This window comes from Pocillopora verrucosa, chromosome 5 (assembly GCF_036669915.1).
Source record: "Pocillopora verrucosa isolate sample1 chromosome 5, ASM3666991v2, whole genome shotgun sequence".
Taxonomy (NCBI): domain Eukaryota; kingdom Metazoa; phylum Cnidaria; class Anthozoa; order Scleractinia; family Pocilloporidae; genus Pocillopora; species Pocillopora verrucosa.
The window spans coordinates 7,192,635-7,204,971 of NC_089316.1; the positions used below are offsets into that span (position 1 = coordinate 7,192,635).

A 12,337-nucleotide genomic window follows, 5' to 3' on the forward strand; every position below is an offset into this window, starting at 1 on the left:
TTTTATCTAACAGAGGAAGACCTGAAAGTATTTTATAATTTAAAAGATATTCCAATGAAGGCCTTGAAAGTCGAATCTAATACTGGATGGTTAGTCTGAATCCAATCATAAATTACGGCACACCTTTTTCAAATATCAATTATCCAATGCGCTATTATCCTTGAGATCGAAGTTACGCTTAAAACAACATTCAGAGCGTCGTCTCACTTAGGCCTTGGATAAAGGATAGCAGCTGTCTACACTGGATCGTGCTCAATCATTATAAGGTATCTGATGGGTTCTGCCTCGACACTTTCAGCAATCCTAGTTTATCGGGTCGTAAATTGCTCGGCAAATTTATGGTATTTCAAAAGTTTCAAGATTCCCCTTTTACGGGAGATTTTCTGTTTGTTCAAACTAGAGAGCTTATTAGAACTCATCATTAATTAACGTTGACGTCAGTGAATGCAAAGGAAGAGAAAGTTACTGAGGACTTCAAAAAGGAAAACCCCCTTTCAATTATTGTACCTGTATTCTTTAGTAAGAAGGCCAAACGAGAGAATATTTTGCTCGATGTAGTGAATTGGGTGGTACTGCTTAACAATTACAAACACGATAAAAAAAAAATTCAAAACGTGTTTACTCCCTGACATTAAAATGCGTGCCCACGTATATCATTTGCTTCAATAACTTCATTGGGTCTAGACCAACTGCTGTTAACTTTGTTAACATCCCATTTTCAATAAAAAATGTCGGTTTCTATTACTTAATCCATGATTGCATGCAGGTGGTCCACTCGAAATTTGTAGCATACTGAGAGAATCGATATAGAGCTCCATCGTCTTGAGGAAGCATGAAATTTTCAGCGTTTCTTATATTCGCAGTCTGGACTTCATCGATGACTTACTTGACGTTTCGTAAAGGTAATCGAGTTGCAAAATGCAAATCATTTGCTATCCCTATGTTCATACTTTAGCCCGTGTAATCTTATTTCCCATCATTCTTAATTTCTATTTCGCTGATTCACAACAGTTGATTCACTGAGCTTACAACGTGTCGCTATGACAAAACTAAAAACCTGAACTCAACAAAAAAGATCTTTAAAGGGAAGGAACCTCAAACTTGTAAACTTGTTTTGTAGACACTGAATGGTATTGAAAGGTGTGTTACTATGATGGGCCATTGTGGAAATTTAAAAAGTGTGTTGTTACAAAATAATGAAACGACTTCAATCCTAACGCTCAGCTCATATTTACATGGACGGGTAATAAATTATATCAAAAATATTTCGTTGTTGTTTCGCAGTCGAGAATTCGATAATTTGCATGGAAGAAAAATTGGCCGCTCTTAACTAACTTAAGCGAAGTCATTTTTATAGACGAACAGTGCTGCTTTTCTGGTTTCAAGAAATTGTTTATAAAAATAGGGTAGCCGGTCTCATAAGCTTTTAGCCTCTTTGTGGAATTGAAAAATATCTTCCAAGTGCTAATTTTTGAAGTGGAGGCTTTAAAACTTGCCAAATGACAAATAGCTTAATTCAGATGATCCTTAAAAAGTTTTTTGTTCTTCCAAAATTAATCTCACAGCAAAGATACCCTAGACTGAAATTTATTCAAGTATACACTATTCAGTGTTTTAAAACGCTGTTGCTGTGATCACTATTATTCAAAAATTAGAAAAATTAGAAAAATTATGTAGGTGGACGTTTTCCGAAATGATAAAAAGTAAATGAATAACTAAAAACGATGGCAAAATAAACGAGTTCTTTTTAGAAAAAAATGTCGGAAAGAAAGACTTGATTATATTCACCATAGCTAGGCAACTCTAACAACCTATATCCATTGGTTAGCGCAAGTAAGAATTTAAAATTTTCATTCTAGATTTATATTGTTAGAAACGTTTTCTAAACTAATATAAATCTGCTCATTAACGCAAGACAAGTATGTTTATCTTTTTCCGGATTCAATTCGCATGAATTTCCCCTGCTCTTGATGACCGTCCGAAGAAGAGAGACACAAGGAACCTCTTCAGTGATACATTCCTTTAATAAATACTCAATAGTTTAGCAACTGTTATTGAAACTGGTCCTTGATTTTGTCATGTGTATGCCATTTCGTGCATTCGATAATTTATTGGCAAAGATCATTTTGGTGCAGAACCCAAACAGGAAGAGGGAAGTTCATTTCTAATATTAATGATCATCTCGGCTTGAAACCAACAGCTTCTATCGTAACCATAGCTACCAGACAGTAATAAAAGAAAACACGTTTGGTTCAATAACACTAACGTTGGGCACCAAAGATTCAATTGGCATGAATTTCCCCTGCTCATGATGACGTCCGAAGAAGAGAGACAGAAGGAACCTCTTCAGTGATACATTCCTTTAATAAATACTCAATAGCCTAGCAACTGTTTATTGAAACTGGCCCTTGATTTTGTCATGTATATGCCATTTCGTGCATTCGATCATTCAGGGGCAAAGATCATTTTGGTGCAAAGAACCCAAACAGGAAGAGGGAAGTTCATTTCTAATATTAATGATCATATTGGCTTGAAACCAACAGCTTCTATTGTAACCATAGCTACCAGACAGTAATAAAAGAAAATACGTTTGGCTCAATAACACTAAAGTTGGGCACCAAAGAACGTTGGATCTTTAAAGGTAAGAAATGATCATATTTAATGCATGGATAACTTCAGTTTGACTTTCATTCCATGATATAAATTGGATATCCACCCTAGTGTGTAGTTGAAATCAATCAGAAATGTTTAGTTTCCTACAACGGGATTCCTTTTTGAACCTTTTATCAGTGATATTTCTTTAAGTTTATAATTACACCCCTTCTCGAAATTGTAGTTCCATCATTACCGTAAATAGAGAAAAGTGCCAAATTATGAAAAAGTCAGTTCTGGCCGTTCCGAGCTCGTCACAAATTGTGAAACTGGAGACGACAGGAAATTCCAAAGAGCGATGAGAGAGGATTTAATGATGTGACGAAGCCCGCTGTTTGGGTTCAAATTACAGTAAAAAAAATAGAGAGTTAATGGCAAAAATCTTCTTCATTTGAAATATCCAACTTGCCAAAAATTATAGCCATTTTTTCTCTCTGTAATTATGAAGATTTCCTTTCAAAAATGGTTTTGTCTTCTCCCCCAAAATTGATAATTTTGAAATAGAAGAACCTTGAAAAATATGGTAGTTGGTTTGTATGGCTCCTAATGGGAAAAATGAGTCGGGAGCTAATTGTTGGCTCACAGGTCCCGTTAAGTCTGTAGCAGTTTTATCTAACCAAGGAAAACCTGATAATATTTTATAATTTAGAAGGTATTCCAACGAAGGCCTTGGAGGCCAGATCCGATACTGAATGGTTTGGCTGAATCAAATCATAAATTACGGCACACCTTTACCAAATATCAATTGGCTATTATCCTCGAGGTGGAGGTGGCGCTTAAAACAACACTCTTAGCATCGTCTCAACAAGGCTCTGGATTAAGTATAACAACTGTATTGTGCTCAATCATTATAAGATATCTGAGGGGTTCTGCCTTAGTACTCTTTATGCAATCTTAATTTATCGAGACATTGGTTGCAAGTTGCTCGGCAAATCTATGGAATTTCAGTAGTTTTAGGGGAGATTTTCTGTTTCTTCATACTAAAGAGCTTATTAGAATCTTGACGTCAATAAATGGGATGGAAGATAAAATGACTAATCAACGAGGACTTCAAATTGGAAAACCATCTTTAACTTGTTGCGTTCCTGTATTGCTTAGAGTAAGTAGAAGGTTCAAACACGAAAATATTTTGCTCGATGTAGGTGGGTGGTATCACAATCCATTAAAGAACGTGCCTTGTTTTATAATTTCTGATCTATTTCAAGATATAATCAAAATTGAGACTTCATGTTTTTGGAAAATAAAAGTAAACTGTGCAAATGCAGGGATAATCAAATTTTTTGGCGGATAAGGTTACGCCAGCCTGTCTGGTCCTACTCACTGATTACCATTATCCGTATGATTTCGTGAGCGGGAATGTCGGTACATAAGATTTTTATATTTTTATTTCCATGTTTTGTGATTATTGCTTTTTTGTCAATTTTTGACGCTTCAATCAATTTTATAAGGTGTTTTCCCCTCATAATGAAAAGGAAAAAAAGGAAAAAAACAAAAACAAAAAACAAAAACACTGAATCCATGGATCGATCTTGTAAATTTGAAGGTGTTGTTTCTCAGAAACTCGAAAGAACTTGACTTTTTATGTGACTGCAGTAACGGAGTATGTTTACCTAATGTTCTCAAGAATATGTTTATGATGGTATTTCCTTTAACGCACTCCACTGACTATAGTCATAGAGCAATTGAAGTTAAGGTTATGGAAATTTGTGTGGCAAAATCCATGAGTCTAATCTGAAGGTAAACACCGATAGAATCGTAGCTCGCCAAATCCAAAGTCTTTCCATATATCCCAAACGCGTGCCCACGTATTTTATTTGCTTCAATCATTTCAATGGGTCTGGACTGACTGTTATTAATTTTGTTAACATCCCATATTCGATACAAAAGGGTCGATATCTATTACTTAACCATTATCGAATGCAGGTGGTGTTATTTCTGTTTTAAAAATAATTCATTTCAGCTCGTGTTATTTCCTATCACTCTTTATTTTTATTTGCTGATTCACTATAGTTGATGCTCTGAGCTTATAACTGGTCATTGTGACAAAACTAAAATCCTGAACTCAAGTAACATGATTTTTATGGGAAGGAACCTTAGTCTTGTAAACTTGTTTTGTTGACATAAGTGGTATTTAGCAAGGGTGTGTTATTATAATGAGCCATCGACAGTCTTCATACCGTCTTGACGCATCGAGGCATAGGTCGTAATTTTCTCGGCAAATTTATTGAATTTCTGTATTTTAAGATCAGGCGTTTACGAGAGATTTTCTGTTTGTTCAATCTAAAGAGCTTCTTAGAACTCATCATATATTGATTTTGACGTTAATGAATGTGAGGGAAGATAAAATGACTTATCAATTTGGACTTTAAATTGTTTTAGTTTTTTGCGTTCCTGTATTATTTCGAATAATTAGCAGGGCAAAACGAGAATATATTTTGTTCGATGTAGTGAAGTGGGTGGTACAGCCTAACAACTACAAACAGGATATTCGAAATTCAAAAAAGAGTTTCTCTTATTAATTTCGTCGAATTAGAACAAGAGACTCACAATCCATCAAAGAACGCGACTTATTTTACAATTTCAGATTTATTTCAAGATAAAGTCTAAATTAAGAATTCATGTTTTTGGAAAATGAAAGCGAACTGTGCGAGTGCAGGGTTAACGTCTTTTTCGGCAGATAAGTTTACGCCAACCTGTCTGTTCCTTCACACCGATTACCATATTTTATGAGAATTTTCTTTTCGTCAATTATCGACGCTTCAGTCAATCTTGTCAGGGGTTTTCCCCTGACAGTGAAAAAAAAAAAAAACAGAAACAAAAACAAAAACAAAACAAAAAAAGAAATGCTGAATCTATGGATTCTCAGAAACTCAAGGGAACTTGGCTTTTTATGTGACTGCATTATCTAGGCATGTTCACCTAATGTTCTTAAGTATATGTTTATAATATTGTTGTCTTAAACGGAAACTACGAATCGTTTTCTATTCCCGTCTTATCTTATTTCCCATCATACTTTATTTCTATTTCGATGGTTGACAACAGTTGAAGCACTGAGCTTATAAAGTGTCGTATGACAAGACTAAAAACTTGAGCCTAACAAGCGTGATTTTAAAGGGAAGGAACCTTAGTCTTGTAAACTTGTTTTGTAGACATCAATGGTATTTAGCAAGGATGTGTTATTATAATGCGCCAAATCGGAAATTTGCAGAAGTATTTTGTTACAAAAAAAAAAAAGAACTGCTACGGTGAAGAATTGCTTCATTCAAAACCACATCAATCCTAAGGCTCAGCTCATATTTACATGGACGGGTAATCAATTCCATCAAAAATATTTCGTTGTTGTTTCGCAGATGGGAATTCGCTGATTTGCATGGAAGAAAAATTGGCCGCTCTTAGCCAACTTAAGCGAAGTCATTTTTATAGACGAACAATGCTGGCATTTGGAACAAACCACTCTTTCTGGTTTTAAGACATTGTTTACAAAAAAAAGGGTAGCCGGTCTCATAAGATTTTAGCCATTTTGTGGAATTGAAAAGGGTCTCCTAAGAGTTAATTTTTGAAGTGTAGGCTTTTAAACTTGCCAAATAACAAATAGCTTGATTGAGATGATCCTTAAAAAACTTTTGTACAGAAGCTTCGTGCAATTTTCAAACTTTTTGTTTTTCCAAAACTAATCTCACAACAAGGATCTCCTAAACTGAAATTATTAAAGTTTAAATTATTCAGTGTTTTTAAAACGATGTAGCAGTAATCAATATTTTTCAACTTCTGAAAAATGATGTAGTCGGACGTTTTTTTCGAAATAAGAAACAAAAAATGAATGACTGAAAACGATGACAGATTAACGAGTTGTTTTAAGAAAACAGGTAGCGGAAATATAGAGATGATTATATTCACCATAGCTAAGCAATTCTAACAACCTACGTTGGCTAACAAAAGTAAAAATTTTAAAATGTTATTTTGGGTTTGAACGTTTCGAAACTTCGAAAACGGAAATAAATCTGCCCATTGATGCAAGACAAGAACGTTTTTTTCGGCTTCAATTCGCACAAATTTCCTCCGTTCTCGATAACCGTTCGAAGAAAAAAGCCACAGGGAACCTCTTCACTAATACATTTCTTAAATAAACCCTCAATAGTCAAGCAACTGTTGAAACTGGTGCTTGACTTTGTCAAATATGTGTCATTTCGTGCATTCGATCATTTAGGTGCTTAATAACTCATAAACTTTGACCAGGGATGATCTTCTTTGAAGGATACCCTGGTACCTCGCCCCCATTTTCCTAAGAAGCTTGGACCGTACAAGAGACTTAATTACCTTCTTCGACTAAACTCGCCAATGTAATGAAGAGGGAGCACAATAGGATTTTATGGGGGTCAGCCATTACATAATTATAACGCCTTGGGCACCTGACCACAGGCGACATTTTCAAGGAATTAATAACGACAATTTGTAGTCCAAGATGCATGACTCAAGTCAATCTGTTGCTTTAGGTTAAAATTTTCTCCTAGTATTATTTTACTAGTTTAGCTTTATGTGCAAAGAGCCTTAACAGGAAGAAAGAAGTTCATTTCTAATATTAATGTTCATCTTGACTTGCAACCAACAGTTTCTATCGTAACCATAGCTACCAGACAGTATTAAAAGAAAACACATTTGGCTCAATAACACTAAAGTTGGGCACCAAAGAACGATGGATCTTTGAAGGTAAGAAATGATTATATCTGTGTGGTTGAAATAAAACGAAAATGAAATTTACCGAGCTTCCAAATGGGGGTATAATAAACTTTTGGCGAAAAAACAGATTCAGCTATTTGAAATAAACAAGATCATTATCCTTAATTTTAGTTTCCTACAGTAGGTTTACTTCTTGAACCTTTTCTCAGCGATATTTGTTCATGTTTATAATGACACCCCTTCTCGAAATTGTAGTTGCATCATTACCGTAAATAGAGAAAAGTGCCAAATTATGAAAAGTCAGTGCTGGCGGTTCCAAGCTCAATTGTGAAACTCAAACGACAGGAAATTCCATAAAGCGATGAGAGAGGTATTAATGCAGTGACAAAACCCGCTGTTTGGGTTCAATTTTCGGTAAAGAAAAATATAGTTGATGATAAAAAATCTTCTTCATTTGAAATATTTAACTTGCCAAAAAATATGGTTATTTTTTTCTGTACTTATAAAGATTTCCTTTCACAAATTGTTTTGTCCTATCCCTAACTTACACTGATATGCAGCTCGTTTGAATTCTGTTCATATCATGACAAAAGTGATAATTTTGAACTAGAAGAACCTTGAAAAAATATGGAAGTTTATTTGCATGACTCCCAATCAGAAAAATGAGTTGGCAACCAAATTCTAGCTTACAGATCTCGCTAACCTTAAGTCTGCACCAATTTTATCTAACGGAGGAAAATCTGAATATGTTTTGTAATTTAAAAGGTCTTCCAATGAAGGCCTTGGAAGCCAGATCCGATACTGGATGGTTTGGCTGAATCCAATCATACATTACGGCACACCTTTTTCAAATATCTATTTGCTATTATCCTTGAGATGGAAGTGGCGCCTAAAACAACACTCAAAGTGTCGTCTCGCTAAGGCTCTGGATTAAGTGCAGCAGCTGTCTACACTGGGTCGTGCTCAAGTGATATAAGGTGTCTGACGGGTTCTGCCTCGACACTCTTAATTCAATCCTGATGTATGGAGACCTAGGTCGTAAGTTGCTCAGAAAATTTATGAAATTTCTGTTGGTTAATATTCACTGTTTACGGAAGATTCATTGTTTGTTCAAACTAAAGAGCATATTTGAACTCATCATTAATTCATTTTGCAGATAATGTATGAGGATAAAGTGACTAATTACTTAGGACTTCTAATTACTGCATACCTGTATTATTTCAAGTAAGAAGGAGAGTCAAACTATAAAGTATTTTGCTCAATGTAGTGAAGTGGGTGGTACAACTTAACAACTACAAACATGATATTCGAAATTCAAAAATTAGTTTCCCTTAATCATTTCGTCGAATTGGAACAAGAGACTCCCAATCCATCCATCCATTCATCCGAGAACGTGGCTTATTTTATAATTACAGATTTATTTCAAGGTATAGTCTAGATAAAGAATTCATGCTTTTTGGAAATGAAGGAAAATCAATGTTATGGAAATTTGTGTAGCAAAGTCACTTTTTGAAATCTATAGATGAACACCGATACAATCGTCCCCCTCAAAACCAAAGTGTTTCTAACTGGCACAAAGGGAGACATTGAAAATGTGTTCATTCGCAGACATTAAAACGTTTACCCACGTATGTTATTTGCAGGGGCAGGACTGACTGCTGTTATCTTTGTTAAAATCCCATTTCCAATACTAATAGGTCTGTTTCCATTACTTAATCCACTATTAAATGCAGGTGGTCGACACGAAATTGATAGCATACTTAAAGCATCAATATTGTGCTCTATTGTCTTGAGAAAGTATGGAGTTTTCAGCGTTTCTAATATTCGCAGTCTGGACTTCATCGATGACTTACTTGACGTTTGGTAAAGGTGAGTTGCAAAATGTGAATCATTTTCTATCCCTATATTCATACGTTAGCCCGTGCTATCTTATTTTCCATCATTCTCCATTACCATTTTGCTGATTCACGACAGCTGATGCACTAAGCTTATAACGTGTCGTTATGACAAAACTAAAACCTGATTCTTCTCATCAAATGTCTTGTTTAACTTACGTTTTCGACGTATTTGCTATCATACTTTGGTGAGATCCGAGAATTTTTTTACTCAAAATTAATTTTTTTTTGCGACGGAAAAGTATGTCTTGTAATCATATTTCAATTTGTCTATTTTAGAGCGAGAGCGCGCAATGGTGTTTCCGGACTACTACTTCTTTGCTGAAAGACGACTGGTAAACCATGTTACTGAAAAGGAACGCGTCAAGAACTTGGATGATTGTGAACTATTTTGCTACCTGAACGACAATTGTGTCAGTGTTAACTTCAAAAAAGATCCTAACAGTAATGGAGCAGTTCACATCTGTGAAATTAATAACGCCACGCATCTGAAATATGACAGTGACTTGATAACTGATGCCAATTTTTATTATCGTGGCTCGAAGGTGAGTTACAAATCGATTTTTCGAAATTGTCGCTTTTGAATAATATAAAAAGAAGTACAAATATTTATGCAAATGTTCGTGTATTCGATCATTCGGTATTTAGTTTCTTCTTCAATCAATCCCTCTTTCTTTCTTTTGTCTTTTCATTGTTTTTTTCTTCTTCAGAACGCCTGTGACGAGAGTTCCCAGTGCCAAAATAACGCAACTTGCCTAGCTGGATTTACACTCAAGGGATATCGATGCATGTGTCCTCCTGGATTCGAGGGAGAACTATGTGAAAGGGGTAAGAGTCTGAGTCAATACTTGAAATGACATATATGAGATTTCTTCTGATTTCCAATGCTGGTATGACAACTGTTCTTTAGTTGTTGAAAGAGGCGTGAATTTGTCTTATTGTATATTGTGCTAAATCTTTTCAAACGTAAATTTCTTACTATAGTTTATTGAGCGTGTGTATTGTTTTCTTCGCTCGCTCGTTTGTATATGTTCGTTTTGTTTTGTTTTGGTTTGTCTGCTTGTTTGCTGTTTATTATTAAGTGATATCTTTTTACATAGATAACTTGTTTTCTTCATGTACGATAGTCTTGCGTTCTTGCAATCCAGCAAAAGGTTGAAAACAACCATGGCTTGCACTCTTAAACACGGTAATGGCTTATGTACGGCAATTTTTGCGTAATTTTGAAATCCCATTTTTTTTATCTCTGATTTTATAGACGTTGACGAGTGCAAAGGAAACGACTCTTGTCACGAGAATGCAAACTGCAGCAACACCATTGGATCACATATATGCGATTGTCAGCCTGGATATACTGGAAATGGACAAAATTGCACAGGTGAATTCGGAATAACAAGCAAATGCGGTCATGGTCTTTCTTTCGTTGTTTATATAACGTGTTTTGTGCTCCCGTGGCAAAATAAGAGCATTTTATAGCGTATGCTTTAGGTAGTATTTGCTGTTCAAATTTAACGGTTTGACCTCCAGGTCTAACCCGAAAATCGCATGAAACCAGAAAATAGCAAACGAGTATTTTACTTTTTTCATACATGTACATACATGACTCTTGAATGAAAACCAAATCCGATTTTTTTATTCTTCTCTCTTTTTTCCCTTTTTTGACAGATATTGACGAATGCAAAACATATCCCAGCGAATGTCAAGTAAACGCTACCTGTAACAACACAAACGGATCATACGTTTGCAAATGCAAACCTGGCTATACTGGAGATGGACGCAATTGTGCAGGTACAATCAATAATCTCAGAAGCCTTCAGATTCCTTTTAACTATTATAATGAATGTTGTTGTTGTTGTTGTTTTTTTTGTTTTGATACCGTGGAAAACCAAGTTTTAACTTTTGTAACATAGACTGAGGGGCACTTACCCGACTTTTGTAGTGATAACAGATAACTTGTTTTCTATATTTGAGAAAATCTCTTGTTTTCGCAATCCAGCAAAGGGTTGACAACAGCCATAGCTTGCAATCTTCAACAAAGTAATGGCTGACACGCAGCAAATGTTACGTAATTGTGAGATCCTTTTCCCGTCTGTGATTACTGAGATGTTGACGAGGGTAAAGGAAACAACTCTTGTCGCGAGAATGCAAATAGAGGAGCGTCGACTGTGCTCCGTTTTGTTGTAAAGCATGCAGTACTACCCGTTGAAATATTGCGAGGTGCTGTCCAACAAAATGACAAAAAAAAAACTCTATATGCAGTTAATGTGCGTGCTCCATGATAAGAGCTAGGAAATATATTTTTTATCGTACGTCACTATCACGGTGGCTGACTTTTTACTTTTTATCGCTTCAGGTTGTCGTTGACATCCGATTTTATTACGGACAATTTCTTTTTTTTTCTTTTTTTCTCTGTAATAAAAGTTAGTGTTGAAAGACTACAAGTGTCAAATTTTGTGACATCAAGTTTCATTTATCTTCTATCGACATTTGCCCTATTTCTACCTTTTTAATCTTCTCGGCTCGTACTTCGCGTGCGCGAGCGGTGATATATCCCCTTTAACACATTTGGAACTCTGAAAATATCGCGGCTGACACTGTACTCACTAACGTCAAAGAAATTTGCATTCTTTCCCGCTCAGAGATTTTGGCGGTAAACAATTTTTGGAATTGTTAGATTCTATGTGACGCCAAATAAATTAATGATAGTGAGCGGTAGCAATAGCGCAGTATAAGTGCGGTATTCTTATCAGCATTATTATTATTACTATGTTTATTACTATTATTACTATTATTATTATTATTTTTATTATTATTATTGTTATGATTATAAAAGTTCTGGTCCTGGTCGCTAAACTGTTACCATTTTAAGACGCCACAAAAAAACTGTTTGACCATTTATTCTAATAACTACAATCATCTTATAGTTATCATGTTACTCTTTAGTCGATCCGTGTTATAATTATAAAGAACTGAGCGAGGCCAATAGAAAGAGCAGTCACCCTACACCGGTTAATGGCCCAGAGCTGTGTGACAAACAACTCCACGAAGGATGGTATCGTTTTGTGGGAGCTGCAGGAACAAAAATGCCAACAACACGTGTACCAGCATTCAAA

General features: G+C 35.4%; 1 protein-coding gene across 3 annotated transcripts in view; it reads left to right on the forward strand.

Moving 5' to 3' along the window:
• The first annotated feature begins 795 nt into the window (after positions 1 to 795).
• The window catches only part of LOC131770646 (uromodulin-like), a 13,020-nt gene continuing 1,478 nt past the window's right edge, over positions 796 to 12,337 (forward strand). The window contains exons 1-10 of one of the 3 annotated variants that reach the window (XM_066166780.1): positions 796 to 902; positions 2,544 to 2,641; positions 7,262 to 7,359; positions 8,095 to 8,553; positions 9,063 to 9,198; positions 9,504 to 9,769; positions 9,935 to 10,052; positions 10,483 to 10,602; positions 10,890 to 11,012; positions 12,168 to 12,337. The exon at positions 12,168 to 12,337 is cut by the window's right edge and continues 1,478 nt beyond it. In XM_066166780.1, coding sequence (XP_066022877.1) covers positions 9,129 to 9,198; positions 9,504 to 9,769; positions 9,935 to 10,052; positions 10,483 to 10,602; positions 10,890 to 11,012; positions 12,168 to 12,337 — 867 coding nt within the window. In that variant the 5' untranslated portion in view covers positions 796 to 902; positions 2,544 to 2,641; positions 7,262 to 7,359; positions 8,095 to 8,553; positions 9,063 to 9,128. Of the gene's footprint in view, positions 903 to 2,543; positions 2,642 to 7,261; positions 7,360 to 7,783; positions 8,554 to 9,062; positions 9,199 to 9,503; positions 9,770 to 9,934; positions 10,053 to 10,482; positions 10,603 to 10,889; positions 11,013 to 12,167 lie in introns of those variants that run through there. The other 2 variants (XM_066166781.1, XM_066166782.1) reach the window with 2 other exon arrangements.